We start from the raw sequence: 24,323 nt of genomic DNA, 5'->3' as shown, positions 1-24,323 counted from the left end.
AACTCTGTTCGTCCTTCAAGGCTTGGCCCAACCGAATGTATCAATTCCTTCTCCGAGCCTTCAGGGCACCTGGAGATTTCAGGCTCTGTTGTCTCTCATCATTTTGTCCCACTGGACTGTAGTGCTTCAAGGCCAGGGCTCCCAGGAGAAGTGTGGACGATGGACCAAGAACACAGGTCTGAGTCCCGGCCTGCCCAGGGACCTCAGAAGCATCAGAATGACCTCTCCAGACTTTGATGTTCTTACCCGTAAGATATGGGGCTCACTGGCTGATGCTGGGGCCTTTTCTAACTACAGGTAACTGTAAGGCTTCAGTCCACGTCTGGCCTCCTCCTCCCTGCTTCCCCTCATGTAGGCACAGGGGACTTTTCAGGATGGCTTTCTGGTCCCAGGTGGCTCCTTCTGTGTCCTCAAAACTCACCCGGTTTGTTGCGACCACCCTCTACCTCTATCTTTTGGCTAATACTTTCTCGGGAAAACCTCACATGCCATATTCCTTTACTTTCAGTCCGAATTAACTACAGCAACTTCTTGGCTGGTCCCCTCCCACCTGTTTCCAACTCCATTCTCCAAGCTGGCAGCCAGAACAAGGCTTTTAACATGTAAACACAATCCCATCAGTCCTCCACCTAAAACTCCACTGGTCCCTAGCACCTGCACGGTTTTCAAACTTTTTGTTTATATGCCTGTTTTTAGCACCAGAATCCTCTAACCAGATGGAGTCTTTCTATTAGCCCTAAAATGTCCAATGGTTAAGAAAGGTATTACTCAGGGGCACCTGCATGGCTCAGTTGGTTTAGTGTCTGACTCTTGATTTCAGCCCAGGTCATGATCTCAGGGTTGTGAGATCAAGCCCCATATTGGGCTCTGAGCTCAGACAGTCTGCTTGAGTTCCTCTCTCCCTCTCCCTCTCCCTCTGCTCTTGCTTTCTCTCTCTCTCTGTAAAATAAATAAATAAATCTTTAAAAAAAGAAAAAAAAAGGTATTGGTCAGGCTAAAGAGGGATGGGAAGCCCAAGACCAGCCGTCCCACTCCTGCAAGACAGACACACACACACACATACACACACACACCAGCCTCTGAAGCCCGGGCGCTGGACCTCGCCACGATGCCTGCGAGCTGTCCACCTCCTGAGCTCACATCCTGTTCGTCTCTGGCCATCCTCTCCCACTGCTACACCTTGTTCTTGAGCCACACTGACTTCTGTACACCTCTGCGCCTTTGCATATGCTGTTCTTGGTCACCCCCATCTTGTCTCCCCAGGACTTAGGGAGACAGTGAGGGCAGAGTTAGGAGTGCAGGCTCCAGAGTCGGATGGACTTGGCTGAAGCCTCGGCACCAACACAAGCTGTGTGACCTTGAGTAAGTTCCTTAAACTCTTTAAGTCTCAGTTTCCTCCTGGGAACCTGGGATTAGAAAAGATACTACAATTCAAGCACGTGACACACACCAGTCACGTTCTTCCTTCTTCAGACTTGCTGGGAAAACACAAAGCGCTTATCCACAGGAGATGCTTAGCACAGCTCGGGGTGGCCCCCCGGAAGCACTCTCCAGGGACCCTCTGCAAGGACACTGGAGCACACGCATCCATCGGCCCTGCTGCCCGATCCTCCGCACGGGCCAGGCTCCAGGAATCAGTCGCGTGGGCGTGGTTACTCAGCCAAGGAGGAAGAGGGCCTCGTGCCCAGGATGGGGCCGAGCTGCACCAGGGCTGGGTGCACCAAGTCACATGAAGCCTTACGGATCACTTGGTGATGCCCCAGTCCCGCCCCGCTACACACAGTGGCCGAAGCTGTGAGCGCGCCACGCAACCATCTTTCAGATTCACCCCTGCCCTGCACTTCACCACCACGTGCTCAAGTAGGCGACGGCCTTCTAATGGCTCTGCTTCCACTGTCCTCTCCCTTCCCCTCCTGGCTATTTGTACCACTGCCTGGCCAGAGTGACCTTTTCCCCCATGCAAATCTGATTAAAATCCTTCAGTGGCTCTTGTTACCTTTTGGGTAAAGCCCACTCTTGCTGGGGCCTCTGAGGCCCTGCAGAACCTGGGCTGACGCACCTCACTGCACTGCCTCGGGCTGGCTTCCACGCAGTTCTCTCTTCCTCAGAGATCTCCACCCCTTCCCCTGAGCTGATTCTCTCTCCCTCAGAGATCTCCACTCCTGCCCCTGAGTCATTCAACTCAGCTGTTCAGACCCCTTCCCCTACCCTGCAAACCTCTCTCTCCTTTGCAGCCCTAGGCACAGAGGCAGGTTGGTTTGTTTGTGTTTTAAAGATGTATCCATTTATTCCAGAGACAGAGAGAGAGCGAGAGAGCATGTGCAAGCAGGGGGACGGGCAGGGGGAAAGAACATCTCAAGCTGACTTCACACTGAGTGCAGAGCCCCATACAGGGCCAATCCCAGGACCCCGAGATCACAACCTCAGCTGAAATCAAGAGTCAGAGGCTTAACTGACTGAGCCACCGGGCGCCCCAGGCACAGAGCAGTGTGACACCCACCTTATCACGGGACTGCTCCCTGTGTTTTTATTCCTCAGTGTAGCCCACTGCCCCGCCCCGGCCCAAGCCCAGCCCAGCCTGCTGAATGATCTAATACTTAAATAATACTAGCTGAATGAACAGTCCTTCCACATACAGGTGGGACAAGACTCAACATAGATGAAGCCACTTACCTGTCACACAGCGGATCAAGAATTGAGAACTTTGGACTCTCCCCCAGCTCTTTCCATGAAACTGCCCGATTCCTTTGTCCCTTTCTGTCCTCCATGGAGGATTCAAAACTAATTCTGGATTCCTTCTTGGCTGTCAAGGTGAGTGACTCGCTCCTACTATCAGAACGCGGCAGGAGGCCTTTTGCTGTTTGGTATCACCAACAGAACATCCTTTGAGAGTGTCACCCAGCGGCATTGGGAAGTTCTGGAAAAAGTGAAACCCTTCAACATCCTCTTCCTGGTGGTAGCCATAAGAGAGACCTGGTGCCTGGCAACAGGCGATGCTGGAGGAAGGGGAGAAGCTGGCTGCCTCTCTGGGTGCTCACTGTGTTGAGACCTTGGCCAAGAGCAACAGAAATATCAGCACAGCCTCAAGAGCTCTACGAGGCTTGAAAAGAGGGGTTCTGGGCTCAAATTCCGAGTGGGAGGGAGTGAAAAGCAGGGCAAGGGGGATGTGCCCATGCTGGTGACCCCTGGAAGGAATAGCCATGCCCTCTGAAGCCCAAGGAACCCTCACGATCCACAAGGGCTATTTTGGGCTCAGGACGGGATGATGTCTGGGGCCACTGAAGGTCATGACCCTGAGGTCTTAGGGGCCTGGTTCCTCTGCATGATGGTGAAAATACCGGGATCAGGGATATCAACAACTAATAACAGACAAGGCACCTGTGCAGATGGGCCTTTCCGCAGGTTACTGCCATCCTTTCTTAGGGCCAAGGATGAACTCCAGGAGTTCCAGAAGAGCAAGTCAAAAAAGGCTTTGCCAAAACCAGGATGCCTCTTCAGTTTGGGTTCATGACAGAAAGTCACTCTGCCCCATTCTTATGGCAGAGAAACTGGACTCGAACTCCTACTGATGGTATGGCCTTCCTTGGAGTAAAATAATAGAAAAATTCCTGGTTTTTTCCTCCTCACAGAAATGAATAATGGTGCTGCCACCTGCTGACAGAGAACTACATCCAGCCTTGCTTGTCCTCTTAACTCCCTCTGGCCTGTCAAAGGCTGTAAGCCATGTACCCTGTGTCTTTCGATTAATAACTTCTTTATTCTGGAAAAGCAAATGAAAGTCATATTCATATAAACACTGACATTACAAAGTACAGGGAAAAGGGGAAGGGAGAAGGACAAAAACCTCTACAAATCCTGCTAATACTGTCTCACCAAACAAAACCATAATGTTTTGTCCCATATTCAATCACTTATATAATAAACCACAAATAAAATCTTCTCTGGAAGATACATTGTTCTTCTTTGAGACGGCAGGGAAAAGGGACTGGAAGTTGGGGTAGGAGGCTTTATTCTTTTGGCAGATCTTCTCAGTCATTATAGATATTGCTGCACTGTTAATAAAAAATATATGCTTCTCTGTAAAGCATTAAAAAAAAAATCCAAGGATGAGATGGCTGAGGTCTCAGCTCAAGTATCTCCAAATACATTGTTGTCCATTCCCTGACCTTTCCGTGTGTTATTTCTTGGTTGTTTTCCGGATCAATGCCATTCTCTGAAAGGAGAGTGAAATAACCAATTACACGGCTTATAATCAGGAACTTTCCCAGTTGCCCATGTGGGGCACGGTCTATACCACAAGCCGGAGCCCTCGGGAACCTACACGCACAGGGCAGCTCAGCCGTCTCCTCTGAGCCTAAGAGAAGTCTTCAGGGCCCGCACAGATGTTTAGATAGGCCAGTGGATCCACTTCATTGACCAGAAGACCCAAACTGCTGGAGGTTAGCAGGATGGCAAAAAGTTAAAAACAGAAGACTACAGCTCTTGCCTTTAGGGGACTTAAGGGACAGGCCATCAAAGTGTGTATTTTCCAGGCTCCCCCAGCCTAATCTCTCTGAGGATGAAGAAAATAGGGAAGAGGGCTGTTCCAACCCTGTGGCCATATAAAAAGGAAGCTGATATTTCACACTTGATGACCTACAATGAAAGGAAACGGACACTAACAATTTCCACCACGACCCAGCAGGGAAACATTCAGGTCATGGGTTTCAAATTTTACTATTACCAGCCACTGGCCAAATTACTCATTTGCTTTGCTTACTTTTTTGCCCAAGAGATTGTCCTAATATTATGATACTTGCTGAGAGAGAGAGAGAGAGGAAAAGTGGATAATTTGGAAACAGAGCCAAAACGACCATCCATTGTCTGGAGGGACTCCCTTCTGAAGAATACTGTGGTCTTTTGATTCAGGCTATTGGTGGTTTCCCTGTAGGACTTCCTCTCTGAGGGCTGTAAACATATACACTCCAGAGATCCCAGGTTATGGGACACTCAGCCAGAACCACCCAAGTGTGTCCATCAAGCTTGCAAAAAGCTCACTTTTCAAATCAGAGGAGCCAGTTAAATTTAGACTTTGTCAAAAGGAAGCCATCATTGCTGTTAGACTGACTGATGACAGGGGCAACTCGTAGCACAGCAGAAGCAGAGTTAGGTTCTCGTACTGACCCCTCAGGTCTGCAGTCAGAGGGACAGAGCACAAAGGGCAAGCTGGGACAGAGGCCAGAATGCCTGCCCCAGCAGCCTGGGTGCTACCCTCCAGCACAAGTACGGCCTAGCTCTCCTTTCTTTAAACTGACCTCTCGTCCGAGGGCCACACACCATGCTCCAACCAGCCACGATGCACAGCGCTCCCACTAGGGAGATGTGGAGGGGCTGAGTATTGTCCATATTAGAAGAACCTACAATCAACAGCTTTACGTGACACCCCTCAGGGTTGAGAGAAAAAACTGAGACGCCATGTGGGAAAGCAGAGTACCACAGAAGTAACTGACTGTTCTCCCATGGAGCCCTGTTGCCTCTTGCCCTCTCTGATCTTTGGTCCAGGGAGCGGAGCTTCCTGTGTAGAAGAAGTGACAAGTGCAGGGACCGTAGCTGTGTGCGCTCCCTCAGAGACACAGCTCAAGGGATAGGGATGGGCTGTGGCTGCCCTGGGGTTCTGACGGCTCCTCACCTGTTTGTGGGCTTCTGTGGTGCAAGCCTTTTTGTAGGGTCGGATTTCTTCAGAGCCAAATCCTGGGATCCACATGTTCCACTGGCGTTCTGTAAGGAAGAGGCCAGCACAGAGATCAGGGGGCAGGGAAGGCAGCATCAGGGTGCAGTGTGACCCTCAGAAAAGGGTCAGGGAGGACTAATCTGAGCGATCAACTGTAGTAATTAACAGCAGCTCTGCAGAGGGGTTCTATGGAATACAAATGGGGAATCCCATGCGGTGCCTCCAAGGTTTTAAGTGACACCATTTGATCTTCTCGCAAAGACTAAGGAGTAACTGAGTCCAGGCTGTGAGCATGGAGCCCTAAGGTTTCCATGCAGCTCCACAGAAGAGGAAACTCCTTTGTTTCTTCAGTTGTCTGTCTTTCTTTCTTTTTATTAGGTAGGCTCCATGCCCAGTGTGGGGCTCGAACTCATGACGCTGAGATCAAGAGTCGCACGCTCCATGGACTGAGCGAGCCAGGTGCCCCCTCGGTTGTCTTACTCCTATGTTCACAGTCACCCCTCTCAAACCCAAAGGAAGAGGAGGGGCAGAAAGGCACTCCCAGTATTCAGGAGTTAAGAGCAGAGTCCCAGCTCTGCTGCGTCACTGTGGCGCTGGATGACATTGGGTCTGTTTCTTCATCTTTTCCACGGTAGTAACAACTGTAATAAGCAGCTCATAGGGTGTTGCGAGCATTCCAGGGCATGATGCAATCCCAGAGCCTGGGATAAACACACAGAGATATGGATATACCTGTGTCCTGTGTCCCGGTGCCAATGGATACGATCAGCCCTGTAAGAGTGTCGCCAGGAGTTCCAACAGGGCAGAGATTCTGTTTATTCGACTATGTCAGTAATTGGCATAACTACACGGACCCCCAAACCCACAAATGAAAGTGTGTTGCACTTTAAGTAAACCCAGTATAAAAAATTATACTTACACAAGATTTCTAGGGAATAAATCTACTCAGAAGGAGTTACATACTTTATCATACTCCCCTAAAGCACTGAAAACATTTGTTTTACAAATCTGGTTTGCCCTAGGCACAGCACTTACTTAAATCAAATTGAATATTAGTGGTTTTATAGTTACACTTTGTGTCTAACATACAGTAACTATTGGGTGAATGAATGATTCATGTTTGGTTCCAGAAGAATTGTATATATAGTTCTCTTCCAATATTTCTTTGAAAATAAAAATGCTGAGGCCTTCTGCTAGTAATATCTGTTGTCAGTACTTGAAAGTGACACTGAGATTCTTCTTTGGGAATTAAACTCTACAATCCACACGAAGTGGATCAGGATACGGATCTGCAAAGTCTCTTTAAAGAAAGAGAGTAGTGGGGCACCTGGCTGACTCAGGTGGTGGAGTGTGCGACTTTTGATCTTGGGGTTGTGAGTTCCAGCCCCACATCGGGTGCAGAGATTACATAAATAAAATCTTGGGACGCCTGCGTGGCTCAGTCAGTTAGGCGTCTGCCTTCGGCTCAGGTCATGATCCCAGGGTCCTGGGATCGGGCTCCTTGTTTCGCAGGGAGCCTGCTTCTTCCTCTGCCTGCCGCTACCCCCCCTTGCTTGTGCTTCTCTCTCTGAAAAATAAATAAAAATCTTAAAAACAAACAAACAGGGGTGCCTGGGTGGCACAGCGGTTAAGTGTCTGCCTTCGGCTCAGGGCGTGATCCCGGCGTTATGGGATCGAGCCCCACATCAGGCTCCTCCGCTATGAGCCTGCTTCTTCCTCTCCCACTCCCCCTGCTTGTGTTCCCTCTCTCGCTGGTTGTCTCTATCTCTGTCAAATAAATAAATAAATAAATAAAATCTTTAAAAAAAAAACAAACAAATAAATAAAATAAAATATTGGGGGCACCTGGGTGCTGCAGTCAGTTGAGCAACTGACTCTTGGTTTCAGCTCAGGTCATGATCTTGAGGTTGTGGGATTCAGTCCTGTGTTGGGCTCTGCACTTAGCGAGAAGTGGGCTTAAGACTTTCTCTCCCTCTCCCTCTGTCCTTCCCTTTGGTTCTCTCTCTCTCTCTAATAAATAAATAAATCCAAGGTGCCTGGGCGGTTCAGTCAGTTAGGCATCTTACTCTTGGTTTCAGCGTCAAGGGATCAAGCCCACATCCGGCTCTTCACTCAGTGTAGGGTCTGCTTGAGATTCTCTCCCTTTCCTTCTCCCTGCTCATTCTCTCTCCAAAATAAATAAATAAAATCTTTAAAAAAATTAAATAAATCTTAAAAAAAATTTTTTTTTAAATCTTAAAAAAAAAAAAAAATGTAGCTACCGGGCAAGAATGCACACATGTTAAGTATGGGTAGCAAAATATTTAAATATGCATTTTTTAAAAGATTTTATTTATTTATTTGAGAGAGAGCACGAGCTGGGAGAGGAGCAGCAGGAGGGGGAGAAGCAGGCTCCCTGAGGGCTCGATCCCAGGACCCCGGGATCATGGCCTGAGCCGAAGGCAAACGCTTAACCAACTGAGCCACCCAGGTGTCCCTAAATGTGCATGCATTTATATTTCATATAATATTAATGTAATAGCAACAACGATTTAGTGACTAAAAGGTATAGTAAAAATGTGTGGCATAAAGCAGCATTGTACAAAGCATTCCATGTACATTATGTCATTGAACTTCTACATTTCTCAAGACTCTGTCCACCAGAAGGGGTGGTTAGTTAATTACGCAAGTATAGGAAATCGGGTCAGAAGCAAACCTGGCTGTCCCCATCCCAGTCTGTCAGGAGAGAGGTGGTGTCCACAGTTTACAGCCCCATCGACAAGGCTATCTTTGTTACGGGTGGTGGTGTGCAGCAGACCTAGGTGGTCTGGCGCCATTCAATACCAGGTTCCCTCATTCCCCACGCTCTGATCCCATGCCCCCTAAGCAATCTTCTGATTATGATTCAGCCTCCATTAGGCCTCCTACACAGGCTGTTCTGGCCATGCAGACTTGCGAGCATTCTTGTCGCTGTGATAATTACTTCTCACCCTTAATGAATAAATTAGTATTCCAATTTTAGTTTCAATAATTAAAATATGAAATATTTTAAAAATAGAAATGCTAAACTCTCAGAGTAATATAATCTGTTGTGTGGGGGGGTTTTGCGGCAAAATATACATAAAATTTACCATTTATTAACCATTTTTAAGTATATAGTTCGGTGGCATTCAGCATATTCACACTGTTGTGCACCCATTACTACTATCCATCTCCAAAACATTTTCATCATCTCAAACTGAAACTCTGTACATATTAAATAAGTCCTCATTTCCCGTCCTGCAGCCCCTTGTCACCACCATTCTACTTTCTGTCTCTATCCATTTGCTTTGTGATGGTTTTAAAACATGTCTGCAAATTCCCTTCCATGCCTCCCATCAAGAAGTGGAGCCTATGTTCCCTCCCCTTGACCCTGGCCAGATCTTTGTGATAGCCTCAAAGAACAGAATTCAGGGTGCGCCTGGGTGGATCAGTTGGTAAAGCGCCTGACTCCTGATTTCGGCTTAGGTCATGATTTCAGGGTCATGAGATGGAGCCCTGTGTTGTCAGGCTCCAAGCTCAGTGGAGAGTCTGCTTCTCTCCTCCTTCTCCCTCGTACTCTCCCCCTGCTTGTGTGCTCTCCCCTCCACACAAGAAATCTATCTATCTATCTATCTATCTATCTATCTATCTATCTATCTATCTATCTATCTATCCATCCATCCATCCATCCATCCATCCATCTATCCATCTATCTATCTATCTATCTATCTATCTATCTATCTATCTATCTATCTATCTATCTATCTATCTATCATCTACCTACCTACCTACCTACCTACCTACCTACCTACCTACCTATCTATCTTTAGGGGGAAAAAAGAATAGAATTCAGTAGGAGTGATGCTGTGTGACTTTAGACACTGGGTTAGTAAAGGCCACGCAGTTTCTGCCAGGTAGTAATGCGACACGCATCCTGGGAGCCTTCAGCTACCATGTAAGAAGTCCAACTATCCTGGGACTGCACAGGATGAGACCGTGTCGAGAGACTGCAGAGAGAGGGAGACCTGTGGAGGCCCAGGTTTTTTGTCTGTTTGTTTATTTATTTTTTTTTTACGATTTATTTGAGAGAGAGAAAGAGGGAGAGCATGAGCAGGAGGGGCAGAGGGAGAGGGAGAAAGAATCTCAAGCAGACTCCTTGCTGCGTCTGACTCGGGGCTTGATCTCACAACCATGAGATCACAACCTGAGCCAGAGCTGGACACTTAACTAACTGTGTAACTCAGGTGCCCCTGGAATCCCAGCTTTCTGAGACTTTCTAGCCCCAGTATCAGACTTGGACATGATGAAACTCTGTCATGGGTCAAACTGTGTCCCTCACAAAAAGACATGTTTAAGTCCTACCTCCAATACCTCAGAATATACTGGAAATAGGGTTATTGCAGATACGATTAATTAAGATGAGGTTGTACAGGAGTAGGGTGGGCCCTTAATCCTGTATGACTAGCATCCTACAAGAGGAGAAGAGAGAGAGAGGGACACACACAGGGGAGAAGGCCACGTGAAGACTGAGGCATACACGGAGTGATGCAACTATATGCAGAGAACGCCAAGGACTGCTAGCCACCAGCAGCAGCTAGGAAAAGGCAAGGAAGGATTCTAGGATTCTTCATAGAAGCACTGGAGGGATCGTGGCCCTCCTGATACCCTGACTGTAGATTTTTGGCTTCCAGAAATGTGAGAGAATAAATTTTGTTGTTTTAAGCTCCCTGGTTTGTGGCACTTTGTTACAGCAGCCCTAGGAGACTAACACATCTTTCTTCAAAACAATCTCAGCCCCAGCTACCACCGGACTTTAATCACATGAAGAGACCCTCAGCAAAACTGCCTAGGTAAGCCCAGTGAACCCCCAGACATATGAACAAAATCAATGATTGTTATTGTTTTAAGCCACTGTTATCATTTTAAGTTTGTTACCTAATAATAGATAATTGGAATATCTGTCCTCTGTTATTAATACTAGCAACGTTAACCAGAAGTGTGTTACTTACTCCACCAAGACTACCAGTACCTCCCAAGCCATATCTTCCTGTCATCGGGAAGGAAGCCTTTCAGTAATCACTCATGGGCTGATCTATACTGAATCCCTTAATATCTTCTGCCTCATTCAGTTGGCCTGATTATCTCTGTACTCGCAAAATTGTTCACTTTCTTTTGAGCACACTGTAACCAATGCAGGGGGGGCTTATTCATTTCTCAAGTGATGGTGGTTATTGATGTTAGACAAGTATCTCTCAGAAGAACCCTAGCTTGAATTTAGTGTCTGTTAAGTAGAAAAACGGAATACCAAATTATATGTACTTTATGATTACAATTTGGGGAGGGAATGGATAAATAGGCTAAAAACTGGAAGAGAAACACCATTATTTAAATGGTAGAGACATAATAGCTACATTTACAAAACTCTTACTTTGTGCCAGACCCCGAGCTGGTTACCTGACAAATATAACCCGTAATGCCCATGATCACTCTGTAAGGATATTATGATCTCCACTTTACAAATGAGGAAACAGGCTCTAAAAGAAAGTAAGTAGGAAGGACAAGGTGATCCAATGCCTGGGCTCATTCTCCTGACCACGAATGGATTTCCCTTCTCTAGGTGATGCTACTGTTGAATGAATTCATCTATCCCAGAGCCCAAAAGTCTAATCCTGACATGAAGGTTTCTCTGACTACATGTTCCCGGTGGTCCTGAAGGAGCGATAGTGTAGATGCCTCAGGGAGAAACGGACGACATACCGAGATGCAGTTGGACATCCTTCACCTCCAGGGTGCTGGACTTGCGATGCCGAGCAAGCTGGCAGGCTGCTGTCACCACACTCTCGATAAAATCATCAGCAATCTGCAGCAGCATCTGGGGAAGACAAAAGGGGGAAGAGTAACCATGACATTGGCAGAGCAGGCTCCTGTTGCTGGGACAACTGTGTCTGCTGGAATCACATATTTAGTTAGGCTTTCTATTAGGAGGCCTGGAACCAGCATTTGGGCTAAGGTGAGGACGAGGAGTGAGGACAACACCAGAAACACAACAACTCATTAGGCAGGTTGAGTGCAACCCACACGTTTCTGAGGACGTTACTCTCTATACTTTCTGCCTAGAGGGATCAACCAGCCTGATCCCTCACGCTCATATTTTCTTCAGAATTAGGTGGGAAAACAAAAGTGAATCATTATACTTCCTCATTCACAGTCTCCTAAAGCATTTTTATTTCCATTAATCTCACCGAGTCCTTATACTAATCCTGTGAAAAAAGTGGGGCATGGATTTTATTCTCCTTCTATACAGAAGGGTGCTGACTCATGGCCTTGCGACTGCTAGCAGTGGCACCAGGATTTGACTTCAAGGTTCCATGTCCAAAACCTGTGTTCTCTCCACTTCGTTATCAATTATCCTGGACTACGTGAAGAGTAAAGTCAGAATTCTGAAGCTAAAAATCTACGTGAAAAACACTGGAATTTTCATCAGTCAATACATTCCCCATGGCTTCCTCTGCTGACCAAAAATAAAATAAAATTACAACCATGGATAGACATTACTTATTTGGCTAGACTATTATTGAACTGTCATCTTTCCTATGAAACCAAATGGATACCATCTAATGGAGAGATTTCTTTCTTTCTTTTTTTTTTAAAGTAAGCTCTAGGGGCACCTGGGTGGCTCAGTTGGTTGGGCGTCTGCCTCTGGCTCAGGTTGTGATCCCAGGGTCCTGGCCTGCTTCTCCCTCTCCTCTGTCCCTCCCCCCTGCTTATGCTCTCTCTCACACATTCTCTCTCAAATAAATGAATAAAATCTTAAAAAGAAAGAAAAAGTAAGGTTTATGCCCAACATGGGGCTTGAATTCACTACCCCAAGACCAAGAGTTGCACGCTCTACCAACTGAGCCAGCCAAGCAGCCCCTAATGGAGAGATTTCTGATTAAACATGGCAGATCAATTCCAAAAATGACCTCCTCTCCTTCCCTAAATGCACTAAAATAATAGTAAAGGAAAAAAAGACATATAAATCCATAAAGACAATAAAAACAGGAGAGAAAAACTTAATAGGTAAGAGAATTCAATAAACTTTTTAAAAAGATTTTATTTATTTATTTATTTGAGAGACAGAGAGAGCAGGAGAGACAGAGCACAAACAGAGGGAGCTGCAGGCAGAGGGAGAAGCAGGCTCCCCTGCTGAGCCAGGCACCTGATGCAGGACTTAATCCCAGGACCCTGGAATCATGACCCGAACCGAAGGCAGATGTCTAACCGACTGAGTCACCCAGGCATTCCTCCAATAAATTTTTAAAGTAAATTTTTGCCAAAGAGATAACAGAGGAAAAGTGGGATCTGACCTAGCAGATGGAAGGTACAACACAGGGGCTCACCGAGCGGACACCAATGAGAATTGACCTGATTTCCCCCCTGCTATCCCTAAAAGATCCAGGTTCTGGAAGTGCCGTTTATCACAGAAGATTGGGCCAAGGCATGGAACTAAAAACTGAGAAATTATTAAATGTCTATATACAGACTAGTCCCCACGCCCCCATACTCCAAAAGCAGCCAAGTGACTTCTCCTCACACATAACCTGACCCAGAACACAGTAGGTTTATTCCGTAGAGAACTGAATAGGCTGGGGCCCCTGAGTGGCTCAGTAGTTAAGCATCTGCCTTCCGCTCAGGTCATGGTCTCCAGGTCTTGGGATCAAGTCCCGCATCAGGCTTCCTACTCAGCAGGGAGTCTGTTTCTCTCTCTCCCTATACCTTTGCCCCTCCCCACTGCTCATTCTCTCTCTCAAATAAATAAATAAAATATTAAAAAAGAGAGAGAGAGAACTGAAAAGGAGAGAGAACTAAAAAGGCATGGCTCTGGATTAAAATACACCGACACAACAGAGGAAAAGTACAGACACAGCCTCACTCTCTTGCTTTTCTCCTAGAATGTCAGAAGCTAGAGATAAACCCTCCAGATAGGAGCCTGGAGGATTTTTCTCTGGAGATGCTAAACAACTCCAGAGAAAAGACTTACAGATGCTGACATGTAGAGAATCCCCCTATAAGAAGGCTGACTTGTGGACAAATTATTCTGAAGTGAAGCCAGTGGTTTACTAAAACTGGCTGAGTGGAGCTCACAAAAGCCAATTAATTATATGCATTTCTTCACAATCTTGAATTCAGTAAAATGTTGATAGCTTAAAATAGGGCATATTGGGAATATTTACATCATAAAAATTAGGAAATGTTAAAAATTAGGTGTTTTTCTCTACAGAGTTGGTTGCTAAACATTTGCCAGTACATTACTGAATGCAAAGCCCATCAGTCACTAAGTTTTGCTTCAAATCAGTTTTTTAGTGGCTCAGTCTTTAAGAGCAAATAGTCAAGAACACCAAACATGTGAAGAAAATCTCCAACACTAAAAAGAAAATAAACAAACCGAAGCAGAAAAAAGGGACCCAGAAGACATTAAGATAATGCAAGGAAAAGAAAATGTCAAAAATGTAATTCCTCAGAGAGAAAGGTAAGAAAAGACATTATAACCATAAAATAAGAACAGAGTGGCTTGGGGATAAAAAGGACCAATTAGGGGCACCTGGCTGGCTCAGTCAGCTAAACATCTGTCTTCAGCTCAGATCATGATCCCAGGGTCCTGGGATCAAGTCCCGTCAGGCTCCTTGCTCAGCGGGGAGTCTGCTTCTCCCTCTGCCTGCCACTCTCCCTGCTTGTGCTCTCTCTCTGACAAATAAAGAAAATCTTAACAACAAAAAAAGAATTTCAAGGAAATGAAAAATAGGAGAGCAAAGACAAAAAAAACCTAAAAGGATCAGTACAGAAGATTCACTATTCAACCAATGGTCATTACAAAATGAAGGAGATGGGGCATCTGGGTGGCTCAGTTGGTTAAGCGTACAACTCTTGGATTCAGCTCAGGTCCTGATCTCATCATCGAGCCCCGAGTCCAGCTCTGTGCTCAGCGGGAGTCTGCTTGGCTATTCTCGCCCTGTGCTCCTTCCCCCCATCATGCATGCTCTCTCTCAAATAAATAAATCTTAAAAAAAAAATGAAAGAGCAAAAACAGAGAAGAAATTATCAAAAAACTAATATAAGAGAATGGAAATCTCACATGCTGCTGGGAGGAATGTAAAAGGATGCAGCATTGAAAAACAGGCAGTTCCTCAAAGGAAAAACATAGTTACCACATGACTCCAAATTCCACCCCGAAGTATATCACACCAAGAAAGATGAAAACATATTTCCACATAAAAATTTATACACAAATTTAAAAAAATAAAGAAAATACAAATAAAAGTTGCATGTGAATGTTCATGCAACATTATTCATAATAACCAAAAAGTGGATGCAACCCATCAACTGATGAATGGTTAAACAAAATACAGTATGTCCGTACAATGGAAGAGTATTCCGCCATAAAAATAAATGAGATACTCATACCCCTTACAATATGAACTTTAAAAACATTATACTAAGTGAAAGAAAGCAGTCACAAACATCACATATCATATGACTCCATCTATCTGAAATGTCCAGAAGAGGCCAGAATGTAAATTAGTAGTTAGTTGCTTTAAGGACTGTGGGGGTTGGGAAAAAATGGGAGTGACTGCTAATAGGTATGGGCTTCTTTCAGGGGTGAGGAAAATGTTCTAAAAATGACTGTGTTAAACCATAAGAGACTCTTAACTATAGGAAACAAACTGAGGGTTGCTGGAGGGGAGGTGGTTGGGGGACTGGAGTAACTGGGTGATGGGCATTAACGAGGGCACGAGATGTAATGAGCTCTGGGTGTTATATGCAACTGATGAATCACTGAACTCTACCTCTGAAACTAATAATACGTTATATGTTAAAAAAAAAAGACTGTGTTGAAAGTTGCACAATTCTGTGACGAGACTAACCACCACTGAACTGTACATTTCAAATGAATGAATTTTATGGTATATTGAATTATATCTCAATAAAACTGCTGCCTCAAACACACCTCCCCCCCACAAAGAGAGCAAATATTTTTCCTCTGGTTAAAAAAATAAAAATGAAGTTATACTATTTTTGTAATCTGGTTTTTTTTTTCTTTTTACAGAGAGACAGCCAGCAAGAGAGGGAACACAGGCAAGGGGAGTGGGAGAGGAAGAAGCAGGCTCCCAGCAGAGGAGCCTGATGTGGGGCTCGATTCCAGGACTCCAGGATCACGCCCTGAGCCGAAGGCAGATGCTTAAAAACTGAGCCACCCAGGTGCCCCTGTAATCTGTTTTTCTTTTCCCTGTCATTATATATTCCTCAGCAAAGGCAAGCAGACAATAATAAGAAACTCCAAATCCCAAAATATACAAAATATACAAAAGGCACTCAAGTCCCCAATATAAAAGTAAGTGCCGAACCCAGCACAACAAATGAAAAAAGATATATATTAAGGCTCATATGAAAATTCAGAATAAAAAAAAAAGAAAGACTCTAAAAAAACTGGGATCAGAATAGCATGAGATTTCTTTCTTTTTTTAAGCAGGCTCCATGCTGAACGTGGGGTTTGAACTCATGACCCTGAGATCAAGAGTCGCATGCTGGGGCGCCTGGGTAGCGCAGTCGTTAGGCGGCTGCCTTCGGCTCAGGGCGTGATCCTGGCGTTCCAGGATCGAGTCCCACATCGGGCTCCTCCGCTGGGAGCCTGCTTCTTCCTCTCCCACTCCCCCTGCTTGTGTTCCGTCTCTCACTGGCTGTCTCTCTGTCAAATAAATAAATAAAATCTTTAAAAAAAAAAAAAAAAAAAAAAAAAAAAGAGTCGCATGCTCTATGGACTGAGCCAGCCAGGCACCCAGCATAAGATTTCTTAATAGGTTTTTCAGAGACATGGAGCAATGCCTTTACAAAGGAAAGGAAAAAATTACTTTCATAATCTAATTCTAAACCCATGCAAACTAAAAATTAAGTGTGAGGTTAAGATACTTTCAAACATTTGCTTCTCATCTATTCTTTTGTAGGCAGTAACAACAACAACAAAATGTGCTCTAACAAAAAAAGGGAGTAAATAGGAAGAGGATGTGGGATCTAGGAAACAAGAGAGCCAAAGAGGAAAAAAAAAGAGCAAAAGGAAGACCCAGGAGGGGTCTGTTCAAGTGGCCTAAAATCAATCAGACCAGAAGAAGACAGAGTGTTCTTTATTATTATTATTTAAATTCAATTAGCCAACATATAGTACATCATTAGTTTCAGATATAGTGTTCAATGATTCATCAGCTGTGTATAACACCCAGTGCTCATCACATCACGTGCCCTCTTTAAAGGATGGAGGTTTCTGAGAGCGAAATCTGAGTCGGGGAGGGGAGGACCCAAATCTGTAGATTATTTTTCCATTTGGAAAACAATGTTGATAGGTATACACCAGAGCTGATAGCAGAACCAGAATAAAAAAGGCAGAAAGAAAACTAAATAAAAATAAGTCAATTATAAGGGCACCTGGCTAGCTCAGTCAGAAGACAGTGTGACTCTCGATCTCAGGGTTGTAAGTTCAAGTCCCACGTTGGGTACAGAGATTACTCAAAAAATTAAAACTTTAAAACAAAGAGAGTCAATTATCAACTTTAATAGGTAGTACAAAACAGGACTTGGTTCAGAGGTGAACAATATGTACTTGATCAGAATAATGTCAATACTGATTTCTCAGTTATCTAAAAGTTGTGACAAAACTATATGGGAGGGACGCCTAAATGGCTCAATCAGTTGAGCATCTGCCTTCGGCTCAGGTCGTGATCCCAGGGTCCTGGGATCGAGTCCCACATCGGGCTCCTTGCTCAGTGGGGAGCCTGCTTCTCCCTCGACCTGCTTGTGTTTTCTCTCTCTTTCTGACAAATAAATAAATAAATAAATCCTTAAAAAATATATATATAAAAAAACTATATTAGAAAAATGAGGGAAAGGAAAGCATGGATGGACATGTGTGAGTGGCTTAACAAAACTGTCATCTATAGGAAGTCAACAGACAGAAGCCAAAGAATAACTGTTTAAGTGTATTACTTAGAAATATGGAGGAATATTACAGAAACAACTAAAATTGTAGAAAGTGACTGCCTACGAGCAGCAAACTAAGCCCTTTTCACCAAGCAAAAGTAGCGGCAGCTGCTAGGTATAAGGTGCTAGGCATTCTCCTAGGTGATTTGTAGAAGTTATTCCACGGGACCCTCACAATAACGCTGCCGTCAAATAATACCACACCCTACCAACACAAGAGGAAGCTGAGTCTCAAAAAGCTTCAGTGATGTGTCCACAGCTACGAAGTTAGTAAGTGGCAGAGCCAAGATCCAAATTCAGATCTGTCTGCCTCTGAAGTCTGTGCTTTTTTTTTTTTCAAAGATTTTTTATTTATTTGACAGAGATAGAAACAGCCAGCGAGAAAGGGAACACAAGCAGGGGGAGTGGGAGAGGAAGAAGCAGGCTTCCAGCAGAGGAGCCTGATGTGCGGCTCGATCACAGAACGCCGGGATCACGCCCTAAGCCGAAGGCAGATGCTTAACGACTGCGCCACCCAGGCGCCCCTGAAGTCTGTGCTCTTAATAGCGATTCTGCGTTAGCTCTCAGGGACACAGACTCTGGGGTGCCCAACCCCATCTTACCTCCTCCACATCTTCATCCAATTGCTCATTAGGGTCCACTTCTCTTACTAAGTCTTGTAATTTCTTCTTGGTCAATACCTAAAGTTAATTGGGAGAAGATTTTTCAGCCAAGTATTAAGGAAACAGAACACCTCATTACCCTATAATGAAGAAATGCTGTCAATTTGTTGGGTTTAGTTTCTACTTTCTGGCCTACCTGGTAGGCAGCTCCAAGACTACACTCTCAAGACAAGTGGCCTCGGGAAAGGCTGCAAGAGCAGTGTGGAAGAGAAGCCAACATCTGTCAGTTTACTTCTGCCTCTTGTGCTCACTGTGCCTTACCTTCCCTCCACATTAATTTGCAATTTTCTGACCACCATAACTTATACTGTGCCTCTGTTGCCTTTGGACATGTTCTTCAACCCTTCTTCCTATCTGCTCAGTGCATGGTGGCTTCTTTCTGCTTTTCCTAGCCCACCCAGGTAAAAGGAACCACTTCTTCCTTTGGCCTCCACTGTACCCCATGCACCCTTCTGTCACTGCATATATTTATAAACTTGCCTGTTTCTGACTTAATAGGCTGAAAGCTCCCTGACAGCAGGGAACATGTGTTCATTTCTGTATAATATTTGTATAAGTGTGTACAACTGTGATTCCTCTTTCATAAAGGAAATGTCATGTCACATACACATGCCATTAAACAATAATCAAGACATACATTAAAATGCTAACTATAGTTATTATGGGGTGGTGGTAGAATTATGGGCTCTTTATTCTTCTGTATTTCTAAAGTTTCTGTGATAAGCATGTATAATCTTGGAAATAAAGAAGAAACGAATTTTTAAAATAAATACTTGTTAATTATGTGTCAGATCTATCCATTCTACCATTACCACTTACGGCAAGTCTTCATTCCATGTCTTGATTTACTGCAAAAGTGGGAACTGGTTTTCCTCTCAGTCCACACCCTTTCCTACCTTTCTTGTCCACTTACTGCCAAGTTAATCCTCCTAAGACATATGACTTTTATTATGTTACTTACTCCTCTATTAAATATTTGCAAAGATTGTCTAATGACTAAGAGTTTCAAAGGAGACTGACTAGTATATGCCCAGTATATTCTGCCATAATCCTGCCTATATAATTTTACCTCCTGTTCTTCTCCAACAGACTCCACATTCAATACAGGTTGGCTTCCTGACTATCTGCCCAACTTTCCCCATTTGCCTTTGCTAGTCCCTCCCCCCATTCCCTTGAAATGTCTCTCTCTCCTATTCTATCCAGCCTACAAGGCCCAAGACAAGAGATTATACTTATTTCTTATTTCTTGTGGCTTTGGAGGGTAGAATCAGAATCATGGGCAGAAAGTGGGGGAGAGAGGCCATGGGGAGGGCAGACTTTAGAATCAGTCCAGAAAGTTAATAATGGAGCAGCTGGATGAACTAGAAGGAGAAAAGACCAGAGGCAATAATGTTTTTATTACCGAAATAATGAATAATTAATACATTAGTTATTTTATTATTTTATTTAACTATTGTATTTAACAATTATATAGCATATGTATACTTATATATACATATGTATAAACCTGTCATAGGCAACATGTGTTAGTGTGTGTGTATGAATGTATGTACGTATACATACACACACATAAACACCACAGAGTAAACATTGATAAATGTACACGATAATTTAACAAAGAACTTTACAAGTCCAAAGGAGGGAAAAGACTTTTCCAGCTGAGAGGAAGAGGAAGCATCTGAGATAGACATCTCTCAAAGCATTACTGGTTCAAATAACAGGTAAGAGATGCCGAGGGAGAGCAAAAAGTAAGAGATGATACCTGATTGTTTTCAGGGCTGAGACGCCCTCCTGTCCCAGGAGTGCCCGGTATCTTTACCACTGTAGTGCTATTGGCCATGGAGCCTTGTGGAGGGGTGCTGGCTGGTTCCGGTTTTATGGATGAGAAATTGGAGAGGTTGATTAGGGCTGAGGGGCCAAACTGGTTCATAATCTGCCGAGCTTTGGACTTCAGCTCATAGAGCTTATCAAGATCCTGTTTCTTTTTGGAGCTGTGAGGACCAAGGCCAATCAACTGTAGAAGGAAAACAAGAGAACTAGACCCAGAAACACCTACAATAAAGGATAAGGTTTGAAAGTAAAATTGTATAAGGTCTGTCAGACTTGAAGGCTCTTCAGGATATCTGGAATAGTGACCGTTTGATACCTGCACATTAAAAATGGAGGGAATGAAAAATGTTCATTGCTCTCACCTCCTATTTAGAAACCATCTCTTCTCCAAAAGCTAAATGGAATAGTCCACAAAATTAAATAAGGAAGAAAGTAAATGAAATGAGAAATCTTACGTACAAAAATAAACTAGGATGAGTAAGACATTGTTGAAGACTTTGTAAAAACAGAATACTTGGTTAAGTACTACATGCATTATTTTCGAACAGCAAATAATGTCAAATTCAAATAAATCATGGCACAATCACATACTTAAAACCCAGTCACAAAACTGAAGAAAACAGATTAGTTCATTTTGGCACTTCAAAACATGCTTAAATCTATGTCAGGTCTATATCTAATAAACACAATTTTTAGCAACTGTTAAAATTGAGCTGTTCTTTGTCATCAAGAGCAACTTGATGACACTCTCTGAGTGTTAGCAATCTGAAGTACATGCAGAGTCCCTAGCCTGGAGTAGCCAAGAGTCCTAAATTTTAAAGCCATGAGGTAGACTCTGTGGACAGCAGCTTTGGTGTCATCAAGATCAGAAGCACATTTACCAGGTTTTGCCAACAGTGGCCTCCATGAGCTTACTTACAGCTATCTGAGTGTCTAGATCTTTAATTACATCAGCAACGGCTGTGAGCCCGGTGAAATGAGAGGCAGCCATTTTCAAAAGCTACCTGTAAATGAACAATTGGCATCAAACACCACTCTTGCCCCAGCACCATTTTAGTTGCGTGGCCTGGCATATCTTCACTGACCAGGACCCAAGCAAACCGGACGTGGAGAAACACATCCTTATTCTTGTCTCCTTATTTGTCCTGGGCACTGAGGAAAGCATTGCCATCTCTTTCATACACAACTTTTAAAATTAATTAATGATGATAATAGTAATATAGATTCTCTTCCAATAAAACGATGTTCTATTGTTAGGGATAAGCTAGCAGCATATGAAAACTTCATTGGCCAAAACTGTGAAACGACCTGCAGGTTTTCAGAACTTGGTGAAGCTTAGCAACCTAAACGAGTATCTGCACCTGTCAACTCTTGCCCCCTATTGCTGCGTTCCTCCCCAACAAATTGTCTAACTTTCTAATATGAGAACTGACCTTTCCTGGTTTGCCCTTAATAAAAGCAACTAAAGGGGCGCCTGGGTGGCTCAGTTGGTTGAGCGTCTGCCTTCAGCTCAGGACATGATCCAGGGTCCTGGGATCGAGCCCTGGGTCGGGCTCCCCGCTCAGTGGCAAATCCCCATCGTCCTCTGCCCTCCCCCCAGCTTGTGTGCTCTCTCGCTCTCTCTCACATAAATAAAATATTTAAAAATAAATAAATAAAAGCAACTAACTACGTACTGGTTAAGTGACCAAGAGAAACTTGTTGGCCAAGAGTCAGCTGAGGGGATAGCAGAGCATCAGGATCACGTGTTTGTTTTTTAACCACATGCCTCCTCTTCCCTTACCCGCAAATGCTACCAACGGAAGAATCAGGATAGGGAAAGATCGTTAACACGGTAATAGTTCTGTAATGTTATAAAACCAAACTATGCCCCCACAGCAAGTTATGAAAGAGCCTTATTAAAGATTATCAGTATGTTCACCACACTGAACAGTATACCTTTCAAATAACATTCCCACAACCTTCAAGGGGTTTCCTGAATAGTACGGGTTATTGCTCAAAATAAGACTTTTTTTGTAACAGAGATTTCCATATAATGGGAAATTCTATAATAAGACCTTTTTGTAGACAAAAATATAGCCTATCTACACAGCACCAAATATGAATAATCACTTATCAAATTAGGAATTAACCTTAAGGAATAGCTCCAATGGCTATTAATGAAATAAGGGGAATCCATACATTGTTAGAAAAACCAAAAGTTTCTCCATCAGAAACTAGACTGCACTTTACTGTACTGTTTTGTTAAGAAGCAAACAATACTTCTCCATTTTCAGTAATTCGGGGAAAGCGAACTACTTCTTCCATTAAAACAAAACAAAAAAAACAAAACAAATGATAACCAGACACTCATTACCATACTGATACTCCCCTTAGTTTCCTAGACTGTTACTTTATTTGGTTGGATTTAAAACACCGTATTTGTATGGGTGATGATTACATGGGTTTATACGATGTCAAATTCATCACACTGAATATTTAAGATCTGTGCATTTTACTGTATATAAATTATATCACAATTAAGGACAACAAATCAAATCTCCTGCCCCCCCCAAGTAAGTAAAGGATCGCACTCTCAGGCAATTATCCCAGAAAAATGAAAACTTGTGCTCCCATGCAAACCTATATGCTAATGTTCATAGCACTTATCAATAGGTAAAAGATAGATCATTGAATAAATGATGGTATATGAGTATATCTGGAAAATATCTGGTTTCATGTGTAAAGTTTAAATATTTGATCCACCTGGAATGAGAGGGGTATATATTCCCTCCCTTCGTACACTCCTCTATTTCATTTTTTAAAAAGATTTTATTTATGTATTTGACAGAGAGAGAGACTCAGAGAGCACAAGCAGGAATGGAAGAGGGAGAAGGAGAAGCAGGCTCTCCACTGAGCAGGGAGCCCAACAACGAGGCTTGATCTCAGAACCCCAGGATCATGACCTGAGCCGAAGGCAGATGCTTAACTGACTGAGCTACCCAGGAACCCTACACTTCTCTATTTCATATGGACCAAATATTTAAACCTTAAATATCAAATAATATACTACAATATAGAAGATTTTTAAAAATACTCTGAAATCTAAACCTCTCACTTTGGACAAAAAATAACTCAAAATGGACCACAGACTTTAATGTAAAACGTACAACTATAAAACTTTTAGAAAAAACAGAAAATCTTTGGGCTCTACTAGGCAGAGTTCTTAGACTTGACACCAAAGGCACAATCAGTAAAAGGAAATACTGATAAATTGGCCCTCATCGAATTAAAAAAATTTCTTCTGTGAAAGCCCCATGTTGAAACGATGAAAAGACAAGCTACAGAGTAGGAGAAAATATTTACAAACTACATATCCAACAAAAGACTAGTATCTAGAATGAATAAAGAACTCTCAAAACTCAACAGCTTTTTTTAAGTAATTCAATCACAAAATGGAGAGAAGACACAACTATACATTTCACCAAAGAGGATATACAGACGGCAAATGAAGCCCACAAAAAGATGTTCGACATCATTAGTCATTAAAGAAAGGCAAACCAAACCTGCAGTGAGATAAAACCACACACCTATGACTAAAATAAAAAACAGTGATAGAACCAAATGCTGACAAGGATGCAGAGAAACTGGATCACTGGTGCACTGCCAGTAGGAATGGAAACAGGATAACCACTCTGTAAAACGGTTTGCAGTTTCTCAAAAACCCTATGCATGTACTGTCACAGAAGAGCCTAAAAAGACATGAAGACAAAGTGGAAAAACTATGATCTGAATAAATTATGGACTTCAGCTAATAATACTGTATCAAGGTGCACCTGGGTGGCTCAGTCTGCTAAGCATCTGCCTTCAGCTCAGGTCATGATCCCAGGGTCCTGGGATGGAGCCCCGCCCCGCATCAGGCTCCCTACTCAGTGGGAAGCCTGCTTCAACCTCTCCCTCTGCCTGCCACTCCCCCTGCCTGTGTCAAATAAATAAAACCTTTTAAAAAAATAATAATACTGTATCAATATTGGTTCACTAGTTGGAACAAATGTGCCATACTAATGTAAGATGTTACTATGGAGAAACTTGGTACAGGGTGTATGGAAACTGTATTATCTTCCCCATTTTTT

The 24,323-nt window shown here is 43.6% G+C and overlaps 1 protein-coding gene across 6 annotated transcripts in view; it reads right to left on the bottom strand.

Annotated features, from left to right (window-relative positions):
- Positions 1 to 3,737: 3,737 nt before the first annotated feature.
- TAF12 (TATA-box binding protein associated factor 12) overlaps positions 3,738 to 24,323 on the bottom strand; it is a 52,272-nt gene continuing 31,686 nt past the window's right edge. For 2 of the 6 annotated variants that reach the window (XM_045782016.2, XM_045782015.2), the window contains exons 2-6: positions 20,144 to 20,395; positions 18,322 to 18,399; positions 11,468 to 11,582; positions 5,669 to 5,757; positions 3,738 to 4,213 (exon numbers count right to left, since the gene is read on the bottom strand). In XM_045782016.2, coding sequence (XP_045637972.1) covers positions 4,178 to 4,213; positions 5,669 to 5,757; positions 11,468 to 11,582; positions 18,322 to 18,399; positions 20,144 to 20,311 — 486 coding nt within the window. In that variant the 5' untranslated portion in view covers positions 20,312 to 20,395 and the 3' untranslated portion in view covers positions 3,738 to 4,177. Of the gene's footprint in view, positions 4,214 to 5,668; positions 5,758 to 11,467; positions 11,583 to 18,321; positions 18,400 to 20,143; positions 20,396 to 21,130; positions 21,216 to 21,887; positions 22,004 to 24,323 lie in introns of those variants that run through there. The other 4 variants (XM_045782014.2, XM_087858365.1, XM_087858366.1 and 1 more) reach the window with 4 other exon arrangements.

Source organism: Ursus americanus, chromosome 33 (genome assembly GCF_024610735.1).
Source record: "Ursus americanus isolate L20-20 chromosome 33, mUrsAme1.1.p, whole genome shotgun sequence".
Lineage (NCBI taxonomy): Eukaryota > Metazoa > Chordata > Mammalia > Carnivora > Ursidae > Ursus > Ursus americanus.
This window is presented reverse-complemented; position numbering and strand designations above follow the sequence as displayed.